The sequence below is a fragment of the Salmo salar genome, chromosome ssa14 (assembly GCF_905237065.1).
Source record: "Salmo salar chromosome ssa14, Ssal_v3.1, whole genome shotgun sequence".
NCBI lineage: Eukaryota > Metazoa > Chordata > Actinopteri > Salmoniformes > Salmonidae > Salmo > Salmo salar.
In genome coordinates, this window is record NC_059455.1 from 61,086,575 (window position 1) to 61,112,145 (window position 25,571).

Below are 25,571 nucleotides of genomic sequence, written 5' to 3' on the forward strand. Positions count from 1 at the left end.
GGATGCAAGGATTGACCATTCATGATAACAAAATTAGTTTTAACCATGTTTTGAAGCTATACAGTGTTTGTTTACATTTACATTGTTTACAAAACATTGGACTAAAACAAGCTTTTATTTGGGGTTTTAACGGGCTATGACAGTTGAACTAAGCTGATGAGACATAAGTTATATTCTTCCAGAATCAATGAGTATACACTGAGTATACATAACATTAAGAACACCTGCTCTTTCCATGACACAGCCTGACCAGGCGAATCAAATCAAACTTTATTTGTCACATGTGCCGAATACAACAAGTGTTGACCTTACCGTGAAATGCTTATGATCCCTTATTGATGTCACTTGTTAAATCCACTTCAATCAGTGTATATGACGGTGAGAAGGCAGGTTTAAGAAGGACATGGTTTTTGTATGTGTGCCATGCAGAGGGTGAGTGGTCAAGACAAAATGTTTAAGTGCCTTTGAACGGGGTGTGGTAGTAGGCGTCAGGCGCACCGGTTTGTGTCAAGAACTGCAACGCTGCTGTGTTTTTCATGCTCAACAGTTTCCCGTGTGTATCAAGAATAGTACAACACCCTGTGGAATGATTTTGACACCTTGTAGAGTCCATACCCTGACGAATTGAGTTTGGGGGGGGGTGCACAACTTAATATTAGGAAGGTGTACCTAATGTTTGCTATACTCAGTGTAAATCATTCATTTGTAAGTCTCAAAATGAATGTAGCAACTAAGGATTCTAGCTTCCCTTTCAGGATACTAGATTCTAGTTATTATTTGATCCATATTTGGAGAACGTACCCTAGTAAAGGTGTTGAAAGAATCATCATGCAGTCTGACTGCATGACTCCCCTTGAGTGTCATACAATGGTATCTAGTGATGTGGATAGGTGATTCAAAGTGTCCCGGTCCCTGCTGCTCTGACAAGGATGGCGGACTCATTGCATTATGCCACACTTAATATATTACCTCATTTTGTATAGGGAAGGACGGGGTACGAGTTGGCTGCTTCTAGAATGGGTATCATAACGGCGGAAGCAATGTTTGAGTTATAGGATTGCTGGGCACTGCCATAACGAATCAGGGCACCCCCATAAAACACTGGCACCCCATAGTCATAAAAAATATTATCTTTCCTTGGACTGATCATCATGTAGTCGTGAAATTGTCCTTTTTAGAACGGATCCAAGATCACATTTTACTTTCATCCCTTGTAGTCAAGGTTAGGATATTTCACTATAATCTGATCCCAGATCTGGATACAGAGGGCATCTTCTGCTTCGAGCCCCATGCAGATAGCACGATAAGTTGTGTTCCATATCCTACATGCTCTGCTGTGGGAGCAGCACTAGTTGATGTTGAGCTAGCAGCCCTAGCAGCCCTAATTGTTCCAACCCATCTTGTATGTTTACTTAATTAGCCCTTGTGGCGTCGGAGTGAGAGCAGCATATTGTTGAGACATAATTACAACCCGGCTTGATTAATTATCGTTAAGGCGGTGGGAGGCTAGGCACGGGTTGTTCAGGCTAGAGGTAAACATCTTATTAACCGTGTCAGTCTCTTGCAGACTTGCACCATGCAGAGCAACAAGGTTTTATTAGGTAGAAAAGCACAACTATCAAGAAAATGTCCTCATAAAAATGCCAGGGCTTGATTAGGGTTATGGTGATTACGGTCCTTAGGTAATTCCTACTGAATTGAAAAATTCCACGCTACTAGCTCACTGTAGATAGAAAGAAAGCCATTTTTTACGGCCATGGTCATGGATAAAAAATGTGTGTGTGTACTACCTCCATTGTAACAGGCAGAAACTTGGGCTGATTACAAGGCAAAGAGAAAGAAAACATGACATTTCAAGTCAACTAGAGGCCCATGGGCATTGGTAGGACATAAGAAGGCAGACGTTTTACGTGCCCCCAACCAATTGTGTTTTTTTGTTCGTTTATCTGCAACTTATTTTTTTACTAATTTTGTACATAATGTTGCCGCTACCGTCTCTTATGACCGAAAATAACTTCTAGACATCAGGACTGCGATTACTCACCACGGACTGGCAGAATCCTTTTTCTTCTTTCACGACTGACGAGCCCGAGGCGGAGGATATACGGCTCCCTCGGGAACAGGCCCCAACCCCCGTGATCTGCGTGAAGAGGAGGCAGAGAAAGAGAGGCCGGAAAGCGGGCTTCCTTCTGAGAATTCGGGGGCGATCGAATAAACCCCCACTTCCCTCAATTCTGCTAGCAAACATGCAATCTTTGGACAATAAAATCGAGGAGTTACGGGGAAGATTAAACTACCAAAGGGACATTAAAAACAGTAACATCTTATGCTTCACAGAGTCGTGGCTGAACAACGACAATATCAACATACAGCTGGCTGGTTATACGATGTACCGGCAGGTTAGAACAGCGGCATAGGGTAAGACAAGGACCGTCGGACTATGTGTTTTTGTAAATAACAGCTGGTGCACTATATCTAAGGAAGTCTCGAGCTATTGCTCGCCTGAGGTTGAGTATATCATGATAAGCAGTAGACCACACTACCTACCAAGAGAGTTCTCATCTGTATTCTTCGTAGCTGTTTACATACCACCTCAGTCAGAGGTTGGCACTAAGATAGCATTGAATGAGCTGTATTCCGCCATAAGCAAACAAGAAAACGCTCACCCAGAGGTGGCGCTCCTAGTAGCTGGGGACTTTAATGCAGGGAAATTTAAATCAGTTTTACCAAATTTCTATCAGCATGTTAAATGTGCAACCAGAGGGAAAATAACTCTAGACCACCTATACTCCACACACAGCGACGCGTACAAAGCTCTCCCTTGCCCTCCATTTGGACTATCTGAACATAATTCCATCCTCCTGATTCCTGCTTACAAGCAAAAATTAAAGCAGGAAGCACCAATGACTAGATCAATAAAAAAGTGGTCAGTTGACACAGATGCTATGTTCCGGGATTCCTCCAATGGCATGGAGGAGTACACCTTATCTGTCATTGGCTTCATCAATAAGTGCGTCGACGACGTCGTCCCCACAGTGACCGTACATACATACCCCAACCAGAAGCCATGGATTACAGGCACCATCCACACTGAGCTAAAGGCTAGAGCTGCCGCTTTCAAGGAGCGGGACTCTAACCCGGAATTTTATAAGAAATCCTGCTATACCCTCCGACGAACCATCAAACAGGCAAAGCGTCAATACAGGACTAAGATCGAGTCGTACTACACCGGCTTTGAAGCTCGTCAGATGGCTTGCAGACCATTACAGACTAAAAAGGGAAGCACAGCCGAGAGCTGCCCAGTGACACAAGCCTACCAGACGAGCTAAACTACTTCTATGCTCGTTTTGAGGCAAATAACACTGAAACATGCATGAGAGCACCAGCTGTATGGGAGACTGTGCGGTCATGCTCTCTGCAGCCGATGTGAGTAAGACCTTTAGACAGGTCAACATTCACAAGGCCGCAGTGCCAGACGGATTACCAGGACGTGTCAGGATTTGATTTGATTTGACTGTCCCTGGTTTCTCTTTTTCACGAAAGCACTTTCTAAGATGACCGCAGACTCATATGACAGCAGACAAACCTCACCACAGCCTCAGTCATTCCTGGTCAAGTTCTCCCCAACAAACAGATACGTCCCCACAAACACACACGTCCCACAAACACACATTGCATGGCCGAATAAGGCTAGGACTAAGAAGCCCTTAGAATTGCAGCTATGGCTCTCCAGCCTTTAATGACAGAGACCAGTGTTTAATTTGAGTCTTGTGTCGCCTTTCACCTCACCGCAAAATGTGTTTTTCTTCAGGAACAGTTCATTTCTCTGGAATAACATGTGTATCCAGCTTTAGTACAGTAAACAAACGTATGTGTGTGTGTGTGTGTGCAGGAAGACACACATGCACACACACAAAAACAGCCTACTAACTGAACACGTTGGCAGAAAGGCAAACAAGTAGGAGTTCAGGATTTGAGTCTCTGTGTAACTTTATCAAGGAGATTTTTAACCCTTATTTTACCGGGCTGACTGAGAACACATTCTCATTTAGACACTGACTGCCAACTCTTTCTTTCGTTATTATTTTAACAACAAACGCTGCTGATCTTGGTGTCAGTTTACGGTCTGCTTTATATACCTACGCAAATCATCTCTGACATAATAGTATTGCCTCGCCATGCACAGAGGAAATCACTACTCCCTTCAGAGTTCAACGCAAGCTCATTTCAGTTTCTATCAATGCCTTCATATACTTTCCCTACCCTGCTACCATCCTGTATTATTGCATCTGAGTTGTAGTTGACAGTTGCTGTAAACACGATCCAATCTACTGATGATTCAATTCAATTGCGTTTCCTTCGATAGTTGCAGAGACACTCTAGTTGGTCTTGTGGGAACAGCAGGCAACGTTGAGGCAAGGCGGGCAGTCCTCGAGGAGAAGGGATGGATGGATGGAGGGATGAGCTTTGAGCAGGCCGCTAGTCCAGCTGTCACACTCACTGACTGAAGCATGTGAACTAACAACAAACCCAGAGACAGACTAGGATGCTGTGTGGGCAGAGACGTTAGGATGGACAAGAAAAAGACGGTAACTGTAATCCGTTACCAGCTAAAATATTGTAATCCGATTACAGATACTTTTGAAAAAGTAGATGATTACTTTGAGGATTACTTTTAAATTCAGAATGACATTCAAATCAGCATTGAAAAAAGGCGCAAGTTTAAGTTTGTTCCACCTGAGCGTATGACTGCTGTCAGCATCCAAAGATGATCAAACTTGAATAAAGGCTTGGATGTAAGGATGACAGTAGTGGTGCAGTCTACGGCGATACGAATATCACTTATTATTGTTATCTACATAGCGCATTGATGTGAATCACAGTGCTGCTCTCTTCTGTAGCTATTTGCGCTTTACGGGTTGTGGATGGCTGTTCACAAATCTAAATGTGTATTTGAACCCAATAATGATAGAATTCAAGAAATTTAAGCTGCCTATCAATCATTGTTTCTGAAACCAGTGGACAATGAAAAATGGGCTGTTGCAACATAAAAGTGGGGCTAATTCATGCCAATACATTGTTCTCATCCATAGTCCTGATGGACACATGTTCAAAGGGGCAATATTTTGATAGACTTAAAGGGGCAATCTGTAGTTGCCACATCCATTTTTGGACTTATAAATTATAACTTATAAATGCCTCATGAGCTTAGTTCAACTGTCACAATCCATGAGAACCCAACATATAACCTTGTTTTTCTCCAATGTTTGTAAACATTGCAAATGTAAACACACACTGTATAGCCTCATAACATGGTTAAAATAATAATTTTGATATCATGGATGGTCAGTCCTTGTATCCATAGCTCTGTCTATTTAATCTGAAAGTGGTTGCCTTTCTCCAGGTCCATCCCTCAGCTTCTTACCAAAACAGAAGCGGGGCGGCCGTTTTGTTATTGTTTCACCTGTGGATTTGCCCTTTAAACAGCTGCATTATTATCAAGATATTAAAGTGTCACCAACAAAACGTTTAACCATAGGCCTATAGCAAATGCAGCATATTGCATTCATTTTTCATATGTAAATAGCACTTTTCAGTAGTGCTCAAATTATGCCATTCCATGAGAGCAGCATTTATTTTTCAACTCAAATCAATGAGCCCAATCAGTCCTCCATGACAACAAAATCATAAACAACAGAGTAGGGCTGGCTAATAAGTCCTTCGTTTTGGGGTCATGCTCAGATAAAACAATTTTGGCTAATCTATACTTCCATATTTCCAAGTCTTATAAAGGTGCCACTACATCCCAGGCTGTGTCACCGGGAGCCCAACCGGGAGCCCAATCGGGCGATGCACTATTGGCTAATTCAAGCCAATACATTTTTTATCCATAGGCCTAATGGACACTTTCAAACTTGCACACTTTTGATAGACTTAAACAAAATCATAAACAACAAAGCTAATAAATCCTTAGTTTTGGGGTTATGCTCAGGTAAAACAATTTGGCTAATCTATACTTCCATATTTCCAAATCCTATTCTTGAAGATCAAGGGGTATAACATTTATTGGAATGACTGGAATTCTGATAGACTTTGGTTTTTAATGTAAAGATATAATTTAATCGTATTATTATATGTAGTAGAAAGCGATGGGTCAGAAGAAGCCTACATAACCAACCCATAAAGTAAAATGTAACATCCATATATGGCCAGCTATGTAAACTTTTTAACATTGATTTATCCTGCCATAGATGTGTTTCAATTGGTAACATACATTTTTGTCGTCTTCTAATGCCTCTTAAGGGGAATGTAATCTAAAAGTAACTGAATGTAATCAGATGACGTTACTGAGTTTGGGTAATCCAATAGCTACATTACTGATTACAATTTTGGACAGGTAACTAAGGGATTACATTTAGAAAGTAACCTACCCAACCCTGGTCCCATGTCATTTCAAGCCATGACACCCACCATCTCAGATTGTTCTGTAATCGTTTCTGTAGTTAGAAACAGATAAGATTAGCATTCCTGCAACATTATTTTGTTGAAAGACGATTTGAACTCTAAGAAATTAAGCTAATTGATTGCACCCAAATTGGCCATTTAAATGTATAGGATTCATATAATATTCAATAAATATAGTACCGATTTGCACAAAAAACCCTTCTTAACAATGATTAAGAAGAATCCACATTTTTATTTCACTAGGCAAGTCAGTTAATAACAAATTCTTATTTACAATGATGACCTACCCCGGCCAAACCCAGAGCCAATTCTGCGCCGCCCTATGGGACTCCCAATCACAGCCGGATGTGATGCAGCCTGGATTTGAACCAGGGACTGAAGTAACGCCACTTGCACTGAGATGCAGTGCCTTAGATCGCTGCGCCATTTGGGAGCCCAATGAATGGTCAAAAGAATGAATGGTCAAACGCCACCCACAGACCCCCCCAATATACAGTATCAGTTCTCTGTGTTTGACATTTTATCCAGAGTGACTTACAGTTAGTGCATTAATCTTAAAATAAGTACATTTTAACTCAATGAAGTAGCCATCAGCAAGTCAGAACTAGTAAGGGGGGGGGGGGAATTAAGTGGGGGGGGGGTCAGGGTCAGAAGTGAGGGTGCTGTGGGTTTATTTACGATACTCTTTGAAGAGGTAGAGTTTCAGATGTTTTTGGAAGATGGCTAGGGACTCTGCTGTCCTAGCTTCAGGGGGAAGCTGGTTCCACCATTGGGTTGCCAGGACAGACATGAGCTTGGACTGGGCTGAGTGGGAGCTGCCCTCCTGTAGGATGGGGGAGGGCCAAGAGACCAGAGGTGGCAGAACGAAGTGCTTGGGGTGTATGTAGGGTTTGAGCATAGCAAGCATTTGACAAGTTGTATGAAGCTGCGACTTCGAGTATTGTTTATTCATACTATGTAATTTATTCTCAGTGAATTTGTGATGTTTTTTCCCGTTCAGAGAAATTAGCCATTGAAGTCGCTTGCATTTTCCCCATAAATTAAGTGAAATGACCAGGTTTTGCCCACTCGACGCCGCTATTCTTGCTACTGCCCCTTTATCAATTTTGCTGGTCTCTTTTGTTCATCAAATGTATGACAACATTTTCGTTGCAGCTTTGGGTAGAAAACCAAAAGCTTTTGCTCATAATGAAAAGAAATGCTGTGCTCATCCTCACATTTCAATCCATTCAACCATGAAAGCAATTCAGTTTGCCCTTCTCTTAGCAACCTAATTCTTCAACCCAAGAGGGCTATCCCTATGGTGCAATTCTCATATGTAGCCCAAAAATGTGATGGAGAAATGGGCTAGTGACTAAAATGTTGGGACAACCCTAATAAAATAATACAATTATAAACCTTTGTATGGTAGTCTGTTTGTCAATACAATTATTAGAAAACATCTGTTTGATTAGTGACATTTACCATTAAACCCAACCCAATACCATTGCAAAATACTATACAGTGTGTGTTTGTGACTTTTACCATTGAAAACCCCTTAGAGACCATAACATTGAAACCATTAGAACTGCTGTAGCCTAATAGTTTGCTTGTTCACGAAACACACACACACGGGTGGTTTCCTGGACACAGATTAAGTCTAAGAGAAGGAAAAATGGAATTGCTTTCATGGAGGACTGGCTTGAGTTGTGAGGACCAGAATGTATTTTCATCATGCACAAAAGCTATTGGTTTTCTACCCAAAGTTGCAAAGAAAATGTTGTCATACATTTGATAAACAAAAGATACGAGTAAACTGGATTAAAGGGCAGTAGCAGGAACAGCAGCATCTAGTGGGTAAAACCTGATACTTTCATTTAATTGACTTGGAAAATTTCCCGTTGACTTCAATCGCAAATCTCTCTGAACAGGGGGTAAAAAATACAATCACCAAATTCACTGCGAACACATTACATAGTATGAATAAACAATACTCCCAAGTTTCCCGAGTAGCGCAGTTGTCTAAGGCACTACATTGCAGTGCTGAGGTGCCACTACATCCCAGGCTGTGTCACAACCGGCCGGTGCACAATTGGCCCAGTGCTGTCCGGGTTAGGGGAGGGTTTGGCCGGGGAGGGCTTTCCTTGGCTCATCACGCTTTAGTGATTCCTTGTGGCAGGCTGGGCGCCTGCAAGCTGACTTCGGTCATCAGTCGAACGGTGTTTCCTCCAACACATTGGTAAGGCTGACTTTCGTGTTAAGCAAACAGTGTGTTAAGAAGCCGTTTCGGAGGACGCAGCGATGAGACAAGGTCGTAACTACAAATTGGATATCACAAAATTGGGGAGAAAATTTTGTCAAATGACAAAGTACTCCAAGGTACAGCTTGGGTTTTGTGGAGTCTGTGGGTGACGTTTGGATTCCTCGCATTTTAATCATTGTTAAGAAGAGGTTTTTGTGCAAATCGGATGTTGGGTACTATATTTATTGAATATTATATGAATCCTATAAATGTATGGACAATTTGGGTGCAATCAATTAGCTTAATTTCTCAGAGATCAAATTATATTTAAACAAAATAATGTTGCAGAAATGCCTATCTTTTCCATTTCTAACTACAGAAATAATTTCAGAACAATCTGAGATGGTGGGTGTCAACCCTCTTTCTTGTGCTTTTTGGGGTGGAGGGAGGAGTTTCTGTATATTTAACTCTGTAATGCTCTGATGACCCATCTTCTTTCTTGTGTGTTGGCCTTAACACAATGCATCGCAGTATCTACATCACGCATCTCAAAAGTCCTTCTTACTTGAATTCATTACCTACCTTAAAAGGCAAGTCACTGTCATCTCAAGGCTGTATTCCCTAGAGATACTGTACTCTTTTCAAGTCTCATGTCTTCTAGTGAGACAAATTACTGAAGAATTTCCTTGGCTGCTTTTTCTGTATTGGGTTTTTAGACAGCTTCCACACATTCTTTCACCCCATATCTCAAGGCTAAGCTGGAATACTTCACAGATTCCTTCTTGATCTGATCTTGTGTCTGACATCAACGTATCGGTGGTGGAACTAGAAAAGATTCCAAACCCTTGTCTACCGAATGTGTCAAAGCTTCCCAATCCTGTCAGACCAGTGATCAACCATACAAAAGATGGAAGGAAGGAAGAATGGGAAGGATGCAGTCTAAGATCTTCCAACAAGAACCCTAAAGGTTCACCTCTGTCTGAACCCTGTACTTTCCCTTAGGCTCCGCAAGGCTCCTCAACAGATACTGTGGTCTGTCTTATTGCTAGGCCCCACCATACTGATCCATTCATCGTTGATGTGTGACAGTGGAGCCACATACAGTGCCTTCAGAAAGTATTCCCCTTTACTTTTTCCACATTTTATTGTGCTACAGCCTGCATTTAAAATAAATGGACACAATACCCCATAATGTCAAAGTGGAATTTTAGTTTTTTAATTTTTAAATTACAAATTCATTAAAAATGAAAAGCTGAAATGTCTTGAGACAAGTATTCAACCACTTTATTATGGCAAGCCTACATAAGTTCAGGAGTGAAAATGTGCTTAACAAATCACATAATAAGTTGTATGGATTCTGTGTTCAATAACATTATTTTATAATGACTACCCCATCTCTGTACCCCACACATACAATTATCTGTAAGGTCCCTCAATCAAGTAAGGAATTTTAAGCACAGATTCAACCACAAAGACCAGTGAGTTTTCCAATGTCCAGCAACGAAGGCCACCGATTAGTAGATGTGTAAAAAGGAGAAAAAATAAACAGATGCTGAATATGTATTAATTAGGCTTTGGATGGTGTATCATTACACCCAGTCACTACAAAGATACAGGCGTCCTTCCTAACTCAGTTGCCGGAGAGGAAGAAAACCGCTTCGAGATTTTACCATCACCAATGGTGATTTCAAAACAGTTACAGAGTTTAATGGCTGTGATAGAAAACTGAGGATGGATCAACAACATTGTAGTTACTCCACAATACTAACCTAATTGACAGAGTGAACAGGAAGCTAGTGCAGAATAAAAAATATTCCGAAACATACATCCTGTTTGCAACAAGGCACTTAAGTAATACGGCAAAAAATGTGGCAAAGAAAGGAACCTTTTGTCCTGAATACAAAGAGTTATGTTTGGGGCAAATCCAGCACAACACATCACTGAGTACCACGCTTCATATTTTCAAGCATCGTGGTGGCTGCATCATGTTATGGGTATGCTTGTCATCGGCAAGGACCAGGGAGTTGATTTGGATAAAAATAAATGGAATACAACTAAGCGCAGGCAAAATCGTATAGGAAAACCTGGTTTAGTCTGCTTTCCAACATACATTGGGAGACTAATTTGGCTTAAAATCTATGACAAGACAAATGGCTGTCTAGCAATGATCAACAACCAATTTGACAGAGCTTGAAGTATTTTTAAAAGAATAATGGGCAAATATTATACAATTCAGGTGTGCAAAGCTTTTAGAGACATACCCCAAAACACTCAAAGCTGTAATCACTGCCAAAGGTGTGTCTAACATGTATTGACTCGGGGTTAAATAGTTATTTAATCAAGATATATTAGTGTTTCATTTTTCATAATTTAAAAAAATAAATGTTCCAATATTTCTTCCACTTTGACATGAGAGTATTTTTTTGTAGATCGGTGGCAATTGTTTTATTAAGCCTTCCCCGTAGCTCAGTTGGTAGAGCATGGTGTTTGCAACGCCAGGGTTGTGGGTTCGATTCCCACGGGGGGCCAAGTACGAAAAAAAATGTATGAAATGAAAAAAAGGAAATGTATGCATTCACTACTGTAAGTCGCTCTGGATAAGAGCGTCTGCTAAATGACTCAAATGTAAATGCAAATGTCAAATGTAAATCCATCATCTGATGCAGCACTCCATCACTCTCTTTCTTGGTCAAATAGCCCTTACACAGCCTGGAGGTGTGTTGGGTCATTGTCCTGTTGAAAAACAAATGATAGTCCCACTAAGCGCAAACCAGATGGGATGGCGTATCGCTGCAGAATGCTGTGGTAGCCACGCTGGTTAAGTGTGCCTTGAATTCTCAATAAATCACAGACAGTGTCACCAGCAAAGCACCCCCACTCCATCACACCTCCTCCATGCTTCACGGTGGGAACCACACATGCGGAAATCATCCGTTCACCTACTGTCTCACAAATACATGGCGGTTGGAACCAAAAATCTCAAATTTGGACTCATCAGACCAAAGGACAGATTTCCACTGGTCTAATGTCCATTGCTTGTGTTTCTTGGCCCAAGCCAATCTCTTCTTATTATTGGTGTCCTTTAGTAGTGGTTTCTTTGCAGCAATTCGACCATGAAGGCCTGATTCACGCAGTCCCCTCTGAACAGTTGATGTTGAGATGTGTCTGTTATTTGAACTCTGTGAAGCATTTATTTTGTCTGCAATTTCTGAGGCTGGTAACTCTAATGAAGTTATCCTCTGCAGCAGAGTTAACTCTGGGTTTTCCATTCCTGTGGCAGTCCTCATGAGAGACAGTTTCATCATAGCGCTTGATGGTTTTTGCGACTGCACTGGAAGAAACTTTCAAAGTTCTTGAAATTTTCCGGATTGACTGACCTTCATGTTTTAAAGTAATGATGGACTGTCGTTTCTCTTTGCTTATTTGAGCTGTTCTTGCCATAATATGGACTTGGTCTTTTACCAAATAGGGCTATTTTCTGTATACCACCCCTACCTTGTCACAACACAACTGATTGGCTCAAACGCATTAAGGAAAGAAATTCCACAAATTAACTTTTAACAAGGCACACCTGTTCATTGAAATGCATTCCAGGTGACGGCCTCATGAAGCTGGTTGAGAGAATGCCAACAGTGTGCAAAGCTTTCATCAAGGCAAAGGGTGGCTACTTTGAAGAATCTCAAATATAAAATATATTGTGATTTGTTTAACACTTTTTTTGATTACTACATGATTCCATCCATATGTGTTATTTCATAGTTTTGATGTCTTCACTATTATTCTACAATGTAGAAAATAGTATAAATAAAGAAAAACCCTTGAATGAGTAGGTGTGCTCAACTTTTGATTGGTACTCTGTCTGTCTGTGTTTGTGCATTTGCGTTGTTACTGGCTAAGCCAAGTCCAAAACGTGCTCTAGTTTTGTATTGGCTTACATTTATTAGCTAGCGCTAGCGCTCCCAGCGCTAATGGGTTTTCTGGTTACTATGGTTAATGCCGAGTTTTGCTACACTGCTGTTTTCGTTTGCACAGTACAATAAACAGGATCGAGACTGTGGTCCCAGCTCTCTTCAGGTCATTGACCAGGTCCTGCCGTGTAGTTCTGGGCTGATCCCTCACCTTCCTCATGATCATTGATGCCCCACGAGGTGAGATCTTGCATGGAGCCCCAGACCGAGGGTGATTGACCGTCATCTTGAACTTCTTCCATTTTCTGATAATTGCGCCAACAGTTGTTGCCTTCTCACCAAGCTGCTTGCCTATTGTCCTGTAGCCCATCCCAGCCTTGTGCAGGTCTACAATTTTATCACTGATGTCCTTACACAGCTCTCTGGTCTTGGCCATTGTGGAGAGGTTGGAGTCTGTTTGAGTGTGTGGACAGGTGTCTTTTATACAGGTAATGAGTTCAAACAGGTGCAGTTAATACAGGTAATGAGTGGAGAACAGGAGGGCTTCTTAAAGAAAAACTAACAGGTCTGTGAGAGCCGGAATTCTTACTGGTTGGTAGGTGATCAAATACTTATGTCATGAAATAAAATGCAAATTATTTACTTAAAAATCATACAATGTGATTTTCTCGATTTTTGTTTTAGATTCCGTCTCTCACAGTTTAAGTGTACCTATGATAAAAATTACAGACCTCTACATGCTTTGTAAGTAGGAAACACTGCCGATTTTGCAGGTTATCAAATACTTGTTCTCCCTACTGTACTGTATATTGTTATTAGTTGGAGAAGAAAATGAGAATCTATCCTTGTGATTACCATCATGTCACCATCATGACAATGATCATTATCATAACTCCCATAATCGTTGCCAATCACCCTAAACCACAAATCATTAGAGACATTATAGTGCTCAGGTCAGGGGTGGAACCAAAATGATTTTCCAATAGTTCCATTCCGAGCAGAACCCCTATATTTCTGGAACCAAAGAATTACGTTAATTTTAATTATTTGTAATTTGTTGTTGGTATTTTACCCCCTTTTTCTCCCAAATTCCGTGATATCCAATTGCGATTTCGTGTCATCGCTGCAACTCCCCAACGAGCTTGGGAGAGGCGAAGGTCTAGTCATGCGTCCTCCGAAACATGACCCGCCAAACTGTGCTTCTTAAAACCCGGCCGCTTAACCCGGAAGCCAGCTGCACCAATATGTCGGAGGAAACACCATTCAACTGACGACCACCGTCAGCCTGCAGGCACCCAGCCTGCCACAAGGAGTCGCTGGAGCACGATGAGCCAAGTAAAGCCCCCCCAGCCAATCCCACCCGGACAACGCTGGGCCAATTGTGTGCCGCCCTATGGGATTCCCTGTCATGGCCTGTTTGTGACACAGCCCAGGATCGAACCCAGATCTGTTGTGACACCTCAATCCCTGTGATGTAGTGCCTTAGACTGCTGCGCCACTCGGGAGGCCTTTTAAAAGAAATTACATTTAAAAGTAAATTTTTAACCGGTTCTCAAGATTTCAGAATAACGTTTCTGTTCTGGGAACACTATAGATCACTTTCGCTCCCGCTTCCTGTTTCCGTTCCTCGAAAAATCCCGTTATTTTTCACTTCCCTGTACCTGTTCCAACCCTTGCCTCAGGTTGGCTTTTTCTGTCAGATTGGATATTTGTCTCAGCTGTGTGAGAGTATCCTAGATAGATTGAGTTTTACTTCAGCAGGAAAGGCAGGGGATATAAAGCAAAAAGAAATTCAGAAAGGAAAATCAATATGTTAACTAAAGGTGCCGGTAAATTATTGATGAGGACTATGTAGAAGGATCCCTAGTGTCCTTACAACTTTGTCTGCTTGCCACTGTTTTGTGGGAGAGGAGCTTGGCTCAGCCAAAAACCAACACTCAGAATCTCTAAGGCTCTCAGTGAGCTCACTATCTGACACTACCTGATGTGCCCTCACTTACACACAAGCACACACATACATGGACACACACACACACACACACACACAAATAGTCACAAGAGGCCTGCATACAGACACATAGTCATAAGCACCTGCATACACACTAATGTACCATACGTACATGAGTTGTACATAAACACACACAGACACAATGAGTCGGAAATTAATGTTTTAGTAGTCTTTCAATGTACATTCAAATGACATTCTGTATAGTATCACAATACACTGGCCTAATGAGACAATGCATTGTTGATCAATATCAGGCTCCATACATACAGGTGATAACAGGAAGAACAGGGAGGGTAGCCTTCAATTCCGCATGGATGGAGAAGGTAGAGGAATGTGAGGGAGAGGTAGGAGAGGGAGGGAGGTAGAGAGAGGGATGAAAAGAGAAAGTGAGGGAGAGCAGGTGAGACCTGAAAGCTGCCTTTGTGTGGCGGCTGGCTGTAGGAACACTGGTCTGCTCTGTGAGGTTTTCCCCACACACACACACACACACACACACACACACACACACACACACACACACACTGGGGAGTTATGGGGGGTGCTTGGGCAAACATACCGTGTTGAAAACCGTTGCATGATGTTTTCAAATATAACAACAACAAAAAAGTCTCTCCACACTCCAAGATTAACGGACGTTACACCGCCATAAAGTGGCTCTATTTTCCCGTACTTTACAAATCTCCATTTCAGTGGCTAAACGGCTCCCCATTTCCCCCTCCACTGCATCTCAACTGTATCTGATGCTGTTCAACTGGAGCTTGAAGTGCATGATAATATCAGAGCTGGCTGCTTCATGTTCGGCATACTAAAACCAAAACAACACGGTTCCAAGAATGGACGTCAATAGCATAACCAGACCAAACATTAAAACTACTTTGACCATTTTCAAATATAGAGATAGTGGGGGTATATTTAAACTTTGAGAGTCTCTTGTTATGTGTGTCTCATCAGAGCTGTCAGCTATGTGAACTGAACTGAGCGAGCTCTATGTTTGAGGAGACTAGCTTTAATCTTCAAGAGAGTTCTACATAAAGAGTTGATCAGTTCAGTTGAACTTAAGAGGGTTTTATAGCCTAAAGTAGTCCAACTGCACTGTCATGTGTATGAAATTACCCTCCGTTGGGCTAATTTATTGCTGAGTCTGTACACGCTTCATGCTGATAGTGTGTGTTTTGGTTTATACAGTATATCTGTATGTTGTTATAAGGGTGTGTTGTGTGCTTTACATAATGGTGTGTTGCTGAATCATTTGAGACAGTGTTCCTTGACTTGTTAATGTACCTAGTGCTGCATCTGTGCTGTTGAGTGCTCCTCCGGTTGTGTACTGAGCTGTGATCTCGTTTGTTTACGTCCCCAGGAGAGACCCGGGAGACAGCGGGCGCCATGAGGCGGCGAGGAGGGCTTGAGAGAGAGGAGACATCGCCCTTCATCATCCTCAGCATCGGGCAGTGCAGGAAATGCACACACGCGCCACAGAGACTGTCTAGCAAGAGACAGGCTAACAGCACCCAATTCTGAGAGAGAGACGAGAGAGCGAAACAGAAGAGAGTGGATTCGACATCCATTTATTTATCCTCAATGGGCTTAAACTGGACTGGATCAGACTTGGAAGAGATGATGTCCAAGTTACCACACTGTTCTATATTGGACCCGCCTTGTTAGACCTTCGAAACAACTCACCCACCTTTGTGAGGCTTGGAGCTGAGGGGCAGAGAGAGGGGGGAAAAAGAGAGCGACAGCGATAGAGGAAGAGAACGAGAGACATTGGGCTCCATGCAGGCGCGTAAGAAGTATGTCCTGCTGGGGCTGTGTGCTTGCTGCTGGCTGCTGCTCTTCTACTGGGGCGGTGGGGTCCAGGTCCGTCTCCTCAAGCTGCTGGGGCAGCAGAGGGGCGATGTGGTGCGCCCCTGGCCCGACTGGACCGACAGGGTCCTCCTGCCGGGCTATGCCCAGCTGGAGGAACTCCAGACAGGGCCTGGTTCTGCCGAGTCCCCCCGTCAGCGTCACCAAGCCTGGACGGGCATCTATAAAGACAGTCGCTGCCGAATGGAGACCTGCTTCGACTTTACGAGATGTCGACGTAGAGGGCGGGATGGGTTTAGAGTGTACGTTTACCCATCGGAGAAGGGTGAGCGCGGGTCGGAGAGCTATCGTAAGATACTGACGTCTATAGGCGAGTCACGGTACTACACCACAGACCCTCGCGAGGCATGTCTCTTCGTTTTGGGGATTGACACTCTGGACCGCGACCAGCTCTCGGGGCAGTTTGTGCCCAACTTGGACGATCGTATCAAGGGTTACCCGCTCTGGAACGAGGGACAGAACCACCTTATCTTTAACCTGTACTCGGGCACCTGGCCCAACTACACCGAGGACCTGGGCTTCAACATCGGTCAGGCCATCCTGGCTAAAGCCAGCCTCAACACGGAACACTTCCGGCCTGGGTTCGACGTCTCCATCCCCCTCTTCTCCAAGGACCACCCCCAGAAGGGGGGCGAGAGGGGCTGGTTGGTGCGAAACACGGTGCCACCGCGCAGGAAGTACCTGTTGATGTTCAAAGGGAAGCGGTATCTAACGGGCATCGGCTCGGACACCCGTAACGCCCTGCATCATATCCATAACGGGAAGGACATAGTGTCCCTCACCACATGCCGTCACGGGAAGGACTGGGAGAAACACAAAGACGCCCGCTGTGACCATGACAACCTAGAGTATGAGAGGTAAGTTAGGTTCCTAAGGGGCAGAACGGTGAATCGTAACTTCCAATTCAGATCCAAATGTACAAAATAGTCCAGGTCCAGAGCCCGCTGGTTTTCTGTTCTACCTGATAATGATTTGCACCCACCTGGAGTCCCAGGTCTAAATCAGTCCCCGATTAGAGGGGAACAATGAAAACACTCAGTGGAACTGGCTTCAAGGTCCAAAGTTGAGTTTGAGGGGCCTAGGTTATACGAAGAGCACACTCGGAGAAGCACAGGGCAAAGTTATATTTTGAAAAAGATTTACTTCCTTCCCGAGTTTTTGCGCTGCTGGGATGGTGTATATGCCTAGTTAAATAAAGGTTAAATATATTAAAAATATGAATCTAGGCTACACTGCATTACACACTGCAGTGGATAGGTGTTCCTTAGGTCCTACTCTTCCTGTGGTCCAAAGCTTGCTACTGATATAATTAATTTTAATATCAATGAAATGGACCTGATTTATATTAAATAATCTATAACGACGCTTTAGTCCGGAATGTTTTATGCTAGAAACAAGCTGTAAAATGCAGTGACTCCGATGCATATGGGATATCTTTGGTTTGTCTCTGACATTGAGGCTGTGCGACAACCTTCTATAGCCGACAGATTGAATATCATTGTAGAATATTTGCACAAAATGCATCTGCCAATTGCAAAGTCTGCCTATATGCCCACACATCTTGCCTAAAGAACATTTTCTATTTTTAATACCCTCAAACACCAAGTTAGGCATACCTCGTTTCAAATTATCACTGTCAATCGTGAATGATAATTCTTCACATTTTACCGTTGAAACTGCATGCCAATCATTTGATCTCAATCAGTTTCATGGAAGTATGCATTCAGATCTTATTGAATAACTGTTTTGCCAGCGAATTAAAGCAGATGGTTGTTAACAAAATATTAGCATTTCTTGTAGGCCTATTTTGTTTCAATCAAAGCATAGCCTGCGGCGTGCACGCTGTTGAGGTTTTGTCCGCATGAGGAAAACATTTGACTATTCAGCTTCAGATAAGAGATGACTGAGTGAGGTGTTTTTGGTGTAACATATTATAGGCCTGCTATGCAACTTTACTAAATGTGAGAAGTTATAATCTTCTATTTGTAATAATAAGTGATGAGAAGGACTATTAGATATAGGCAACATCTCGATGAGGGTTATTTTGAGCGATTTGACCGTCCTTCGAATCGTGGTTCAGAAAGTGGTCACGTATTGTTCCAACTTGGTCTCAGAGCATTTCATATTATCCTGTAAATAAATCCCAGACACTCCATTTAGTATGATATGTTACGTTTCGTATGGTCTGTGTTAATTTGTGGATGTCCATCACCCATTCATATATGTTACGAATTAAAAAAAAATTTTTACAAGTGCATATAGGCCTACCTGATGATATGTGGCTGCTGTGTTAAACAATGAATAGCTTTTTCTTGAATTAATTTATGATCAGATACTTCAGTTGTAACTGGTTCTTTTTTTTGAGTTGATGGACATCTTCAGCAATGTTCCAAACTTTTTTTTTTTTTTACAATAGCCTGAATAGAAATCAAAATGTCTCCAGTGCTGCAGCACGCGGTCATTCATTTTCATGGTCTCTTGTGGTATTAAAAAAAGATTCTGCTCGTCTCCAGTCTTGTAAAATGACGTCGAATTGCATGAAATGCGTTTATAAAATCCCCCTCTTATCCGTGGTGGTCTTCAAATCCACAACTTTATGGCTACTTTGCCATGTAATGCTTACAAAACGAACCGTTTCTAAAACGGCATATCTAAGGCTCTGGTCTGTCCTAGGGGTGAGAGTAAACAGTAGGCATCTTCTCTGCTATCCACTTTATGTTTGAATTATTATTTGGAGTACAGGGCATGGTCACTTGTTTTTTTTTTTGGTTCAGGGAGGTTTGGGTAAAAATATATTTTACTGAAAGGAGGGCCATCCATTTTTGTTTCAGAGAGATCAGATTTTCTCCAGGTAACCCTCATTATAAATAACTTACAGTCCCTTAGTCTCTCATTGACGTCAATGCATGACTAAGTGAAAATTCTAAGAAAGTGGAAGTTAGGATTCTCCCCTTAGAGAGGGCTATTATTGTGAGGTTGTGTCATAACTTGTGTTCTGTTTCATCAGGAATACACTTTGGGCTTGTTCTTTTATTGCTTTGTTTTTTAATCGTGCTGGGCGTATTATTGGGTCCCTTAGATGTTGGGCTTTTATGAGTTTTTGATTTTCTCCCTCTCATCTAAATTGAGGTCTCCTGGTTATTTTCTCTGTCGTTTACAGTTACTATTCCAGTTATCTTGTTAAGAATATTGACTGTTGGTTGTGTGTTGTGTTAGATTTACAGTACAGAGTGTGGTCCTGGCTGTGTGAGATCTTGGCGTCGAGTTTACGCCCCTTGAAACAAGCCGACATCCAAAGACCAATAGACGGTTGCGGTATGTGCTCAACATTTTGAAAAAGGTTCTGAAATCGGAGAAGTGTATTCAACCGTGAATAGAGGAGAGGTGTCACGATGGAAAAAGTCAGCTTGAAAAGAGGGAACGTTGGTGTGAATAACAATAGCCTCCCCCTATTCTTACCCTATTAGTGGCTATCTCTTCATCTGGCTTCCACCCAAGTACACCAATGATCTGGTCCTGGTCAGATACCTCTAGAATGAGGGATAGAGAGAGGGAGGGGGGATATAGGTATAGAGCGAGTGAGTGGAGGGCCCGGTCTTACCCAGTAATAACAGTTATAATCCGTCCGGGCCATAGCTACCTTTCTGGGTTGTTTACATTGGGCCGGTGGTGAGGGAAAGGGGACAGAGCGGAGTCCCACTCGACTCTGTATGAATGAGCTCATTTATTCCACACATAACCAACGGTTTGCTCAGACATCAGGGTGGGGGGGTGGTTTGGGGAGAGGGGTGTCAGGAGCTTATGTTATATGATGGCGGGTTACATTTGGATATGGTGAGGGGTGCATGGAGTGGGGGTTAGGTGGGGGTGGGGGGGCGAGAGACAGCAGCAGTGTGTAAGAAAAACATCAGAATGTGTATAGCGCTTTTTTCCCCCTTTTTTTTCTCCCTCGGAGTTGGAAATGAGGTACGCACGGGGGCCTTGGAGTGAGGTGAGAAGGGGTGCGGGGGGATGGTGGGGGGGGTGGGTATTACGTTGTCCTCTCTCTGACGCTGATATCCCGAGGAGTGTGGGGGCTTTTCGGGGATAAGATGAGAACCATGCATGGAAATGGAGTCGGAATGAATGAAATGAAAGCGTGACATATAAACGTCCCATGAAGCTGAAGGATTCTGAGAATGAGGTTAGGTAACGACTCCCACCCTCCAAGGCCCTCTGTCCTCTCTCCCTCTCTTTCTTTCTCTCTCTCTCCATCTCTCCCTCTTCTCACTCTTTTTCTTCTCTCTCTCGTTCTCTCTCTCCCTCTTTCTCTCAACCTGTCTTTTTCTTTCTGTCCCCCCCTCCCCCTCTCACGCCTTTCCTCCTGTTTCTCCTATCTTCCTTGGCTGTGGGGTCAAGCAGGCAGGCAGGTTGCAGCCTCTTAGCAGGTTGTACCAGGTTAATGAGCACTTGCATCTGGTCCACTTACAGATTAACCCAGGAGGACCCAGGACTAGACAGGGTGGGGGGGCGGGGCATAAATTAAGTAATGGGGAGAGAGAAACATAGACAGAGAGAGGGAAAGATCACGAGAGGCATGATGGAGAGGGGGATGAATGGGACTGCAGGAAAGGCGAGACATGGGGGTTAGATAGAGAGGGAGGAAGGGAGAGAGGCAGACAGCAGGAAAGAGAAGGAGAAGAAAAGGTAGGAAGGGGAGAAAGAAGGTAGGACTTCAGGCAGGGAAAGGACCCAGAAAGAAAGAGAGGCCAAGAGGGAGAGAAAGAAGGAGGGAGAGGCTTTACCGCAGCCTATTGGCCTAGTTTCCCTTCTTTCTTACTTTGGAGGATTCCATGAGAAAGGAAAGAAAAACCTGCATTGTACAGTGAATGTAAATGAGGGAGTGTGTGAAAAGAGAGGAGTGGGAATGGAGCAGGGAGTTTCAGGAGACACACACATAGATGTGTGCATGCACACACACACAAACACACATACAGAGATGCACATACACATTCACACACACACTAGTAGAACACTTTGCAGAGTTGCTTTAGTCATAGTTGAAGCTCTAAGGGTGAGGTATCAGGGGTGGGGGCAGGCAGGGGTAAGGGGGTGCGGTGGAGCAGGGAGGGAGGGAGGGAGGGGGGGTGTAATAGCAAAATGATACCCTGCTGATTTTGTACGTTTGCCCACTGACAAAGAAATGTTCAGAGAGACAGAATAACAACAACAAAAATCCAGAAAAACACATGTCAAAAATGTTATAAATTGATTTGCAATTTAAAGAGGGAAATAAGTGTTTGACCTCCGCTCAATCAGAAAGATTTCTGGCTCCCAGGTGTCTTTTATACAGGTAAAGAGCTGAGATTAGGAACACACTAATTAAGGGAGTGCTCCTAATCTCACTTTGTTACCTGTATAAAAGACACCTGTCCACAGAAGCAATCAATCAATCAGATTCCAAACTCTCCACCATGGCCAAGACCAAAGAGCTCTCCAAGGATGTCAGGGACAAGATTGTAGACCTACACAAGGCTGGAATGGGGTACAAGACCATCGCCAAGCAGCTTGGTGAGAAGGTGACAACAGTTGGTGCGATTATTCGCAAATGGAAGAAACACAAAAGAACGGACTGGGGCTCCATGCAAGATCTCACCTCGTGGAGTTGCAATTATCATGAGAATGGTGAGGAATCAGCCCAGAACTACACGGAAGGATCTTGTCAATGATTTCAAGGCAGCTGGGACCATAGTCACCAAGAAAACAATTGGTAACACACTATGCCGTGAAGGACTGAAATCCTGCAGCGCCCGCAAGGTCCCCCTGCTCAAGAAAGCACATATACATGCCCGTCTGAAGTTTGCCAATGAACATCTGAATGATTCAGAGGACAACTGGGTGAAAGTGTTGTGGTCAGATGAGACCAAAATGGAGCTCTTTGGCATCAACTCAACTCGCCGTGTTTGGAGGAGGAGGAGGAATGCTGCCTATGACCCCAAGAACACCATCCCCACCGTCAAACATGGAGGTGGAAACATTATGCTTTGGGGGTGTTTTTCTGCTAAGGGGACAGGACAACTTCACCGCATCAAAGGGACGATGGACGGGGCCATGTACCGTCAAATCTTGGGTGAGAACCTCCTTCCCTCAGCAAGGGCATTGAAAATGGGTTGTGGATGGGTATTCCAGCATGACAATGACCCAAAACACACGGCCAAGGCAACAAAGGAGTGGCTCAAGAAGAAGCACATTAAGGTCCTGGAGTGGCCTAGCCAGTTTCCAGATCTTAATCCCATAGAAAATCTGTGGAGGGAGCTCAAGGTTCGAGTTACCAAACGTCAGCCTCGAAACCTTAATGACTTGGAGAAGATCTGCAAAGAGGAGTTGGACAAAATCCCTCCTGAGATGTGTGCAAACCTGGTGGCCAACTACAAGAAACGTCTGACCTCTGTGATTGCCAACAAGGGTTTTGCCACCAAGTACTAAGTAATGTTTTGCAGAGGGGTCAAATACATATTTCGCTCATTAAAATGCAAATAAATTTATAACATTTTTGACATTTTTTGTTGTTATTCTGTCTCTCACTGTTAAAATAAAGCTACCATTAAAATTATAGACTGATCATTTCTTTGTCAGTGGGCAAACGTACAAAATCAGCAGGGGATCAAATACTTTTTTCCCTCACTGTACATTCAGCTTAAATGGTTTTATTTATTTATTTTTATTTCACCTTTATTTAACCAGGTAGGCTAGTTGAGAACAAGTTCTCATTTGCAACTGCGACCTGGCCAAGATAAAGAGTAGCAATTCGACACATACAACAACACAGAGTTACACATGGAATAAACAAAACATACAGTCAATAATACAGTAGAACAAAAGAAAACAAAATGTCTATATACAGTCAGTGCAAATGAGGTAAGTTAAGGCAATAAATAGGCCATGGTGGCAAAGTAATTACAATATAGCAATTAAACACTGGAATGGTAGATGTGCAGAAGATGAATGTGCAAGTAGAGATACTGGGGTGCAAGGAAGCAAGATAAATAAATAAATAAATACAGTATGGGGATGAGGTAGGTAGATAGATGGGCTGTTTACAGATGGGCTATGTACAGGTGCAGTGATCTGTGAGCTGCTCTGACAGCTGGTTCTTAAAGATAGTGAGGGAGATATAAGTCTCCAGCTTCAGAGATTTTTGCAGTTCGTTCCAGTCATTGGCAGCAGAGAACTGGAAGGAAAGACGACCAAAGGAGGAATTGGCTTTGGGGGTGACCAGTGAGATATACCTGCTGGAGCGCGTGCTACGAGTGGGTGCTGCTATGGTGACCAGTGAGCTGAGATAAGGCAGGGCTTTACAGAGCAGAGACTTGTAGATATCCTGTAGCCAGTGGGTTTGGCGACGAGTATGAAGCAAGGGCCAACGAGAGCATACAGGTCGCAATGGTGGGTAGTGTATGGGGCTTTGGTGACAAAACGGATGGCACTGTGATAGACTGCATCCAGTTTGTTGAGTAGAGTGTTGGAGGCTATTTTATAGATGACATCACTGAAGTCGAGGATCGGTAGGATGGTCAGTTTTACGAGGGTATGTTTGGCAGCATGAGTGAAGGATGCTTTGTTGCGATATTGGAAGCCAATTCTAGATTACATTTTGGATTGGAGATGCTTAATGTGAGTCTGGAAGGAGAGTTTACAGTCTAACCAGACACCCAGGTATTTTGTAGTTGTCCACGTATTCTAAGTCAGAGCCGTCCAGAGTTGCGATGCTGGACGGGCGAGCAGGTGCGGGCAGTGATCGATTGAATAGCATGCATTTAATTTTACTTGCGTTTAAGAGCAGTTGGAGGCCACGAAGGAGAGTTGTATGGCATTGAAGCTCGTCTGGAGGTTAGTTAACACAGTATCCAAAGAGGGGCCAGAAGTATACAGAATGGTGTCGTCTGTGTAGAGGTGGATCAGAGAGTCACCAGCAGCAAGATCATTGATGTATACAGAGAAGAGAGTCGGCCCGAGAATTGAACCCTGTGGCACACCCATAGAGACTGCCAGAGGTCCGGACAACAGGCCCTCCGATTTGACACACTGAACTCTATCAGAGAAGTAGTTGGTAAACCAGGCGAGGCAATCATTTGAGAAACCAAGGCTGTCGAGTCTGCCAATAAGAATGTGGTGATTCACAGAGTCGAAAGCCTTGGCCAGGTCGATGAATACGGCTGCACAGTAATGTCTCTTATCGATGGCGGTTATGATGTCGTTTAAGACCTTGAACGTGGCTGAGGTGCACCCATGACCAGCTCGGAAACCAGATTGCATAGCGGAGTACGGTGGGATTCGAAATGGTCGGTGATCTGTTTGTTAACTTGGCTTTCGAAGACTTTAGAAAGGCAGGGTTGGATAGAAATAGATCTGTAACAGTTTGGGTCTAGGGTGTCTGACCGCGGCAGCTTTCCAATCTTTAGGGATCTGAGACGATACGAAAGAGAGGTTGAACAGGCTAGTAATAGGGGTTGCAACAATTGCAGCAGATCATTTTAGAAAGAGAGGGTCCAGATTGTCTAGCCCGGCTGATTTGTATGGGTCCAGAATTTGCAGATCTTTCAGAACATCAGCTATCTGGATTTGGGTGAAGGAGAAATGGTGGGGGCTTTGGCGGGTTTCTGGGGAGGGTGCCGGGCAGTTGACCGGGCTAGGGGTAGCAAGGTGGAAAGCATGGCCAGCCGTAGAGAAATGCTTATTGAAATTCTCAATTATAGTAGATTTATCAGTTGTAACAGTGTTTCCTAGCCTCAGAGCAGTGGGCAGCTGGGAGGAGGTGCTCTTATTCTCCATGGACTTTACAGTGTTCCAGAACTTTTTTGAGCTAGTACTACAGGATGCAATTTTCTGTTTGAGAAAGCTAGCCTTAGCTTTTCTAACTGCCTGTGTATATTTGTTCCTAACTTCCCTGAAAAGTTGCATATCACGGGGGCTATTCGATGCTAATGCAGAACGCCACAGGATGTTTTTGTGCTGGTCAAGGGCAGACAGGTCTGGAGTGAACCAAGGACTATATCTATTCCTAGTTCTAAATTTTTGGAGTGGGGCATGCTTATTTAAGATGGTGAGGAAGGCTCTTTTAAAGAAT

The 25,571-nt window shown here is 43.3% G+C and overlaps 1 protein-coding gene across 4 annotated transcripts in view; it reads left to right on the top strand.

Moving 5' to 3' along the window:
• ext1c (exostoses (multiple) 1c) overlaps positions 1-25,571 on the top strand; it is a 101,427-nt gene that overhangs the window by 1,934 nt on the left and 73,922 nt on the right. For all 4 annotated transcript variants that reach the window (XM_014141519.2, NM_001165318.1, XM_014141518.2 and 1 more), the window contains 1 exon segment: positions 15,960-17,322. In XM_014141519.2, coding sequence (XP_013996994.1) covers positions 16,376-17,322 — 947 coding nt within the window. In that variant the 5' untranslated portion in view covers positions 15,960-16,375.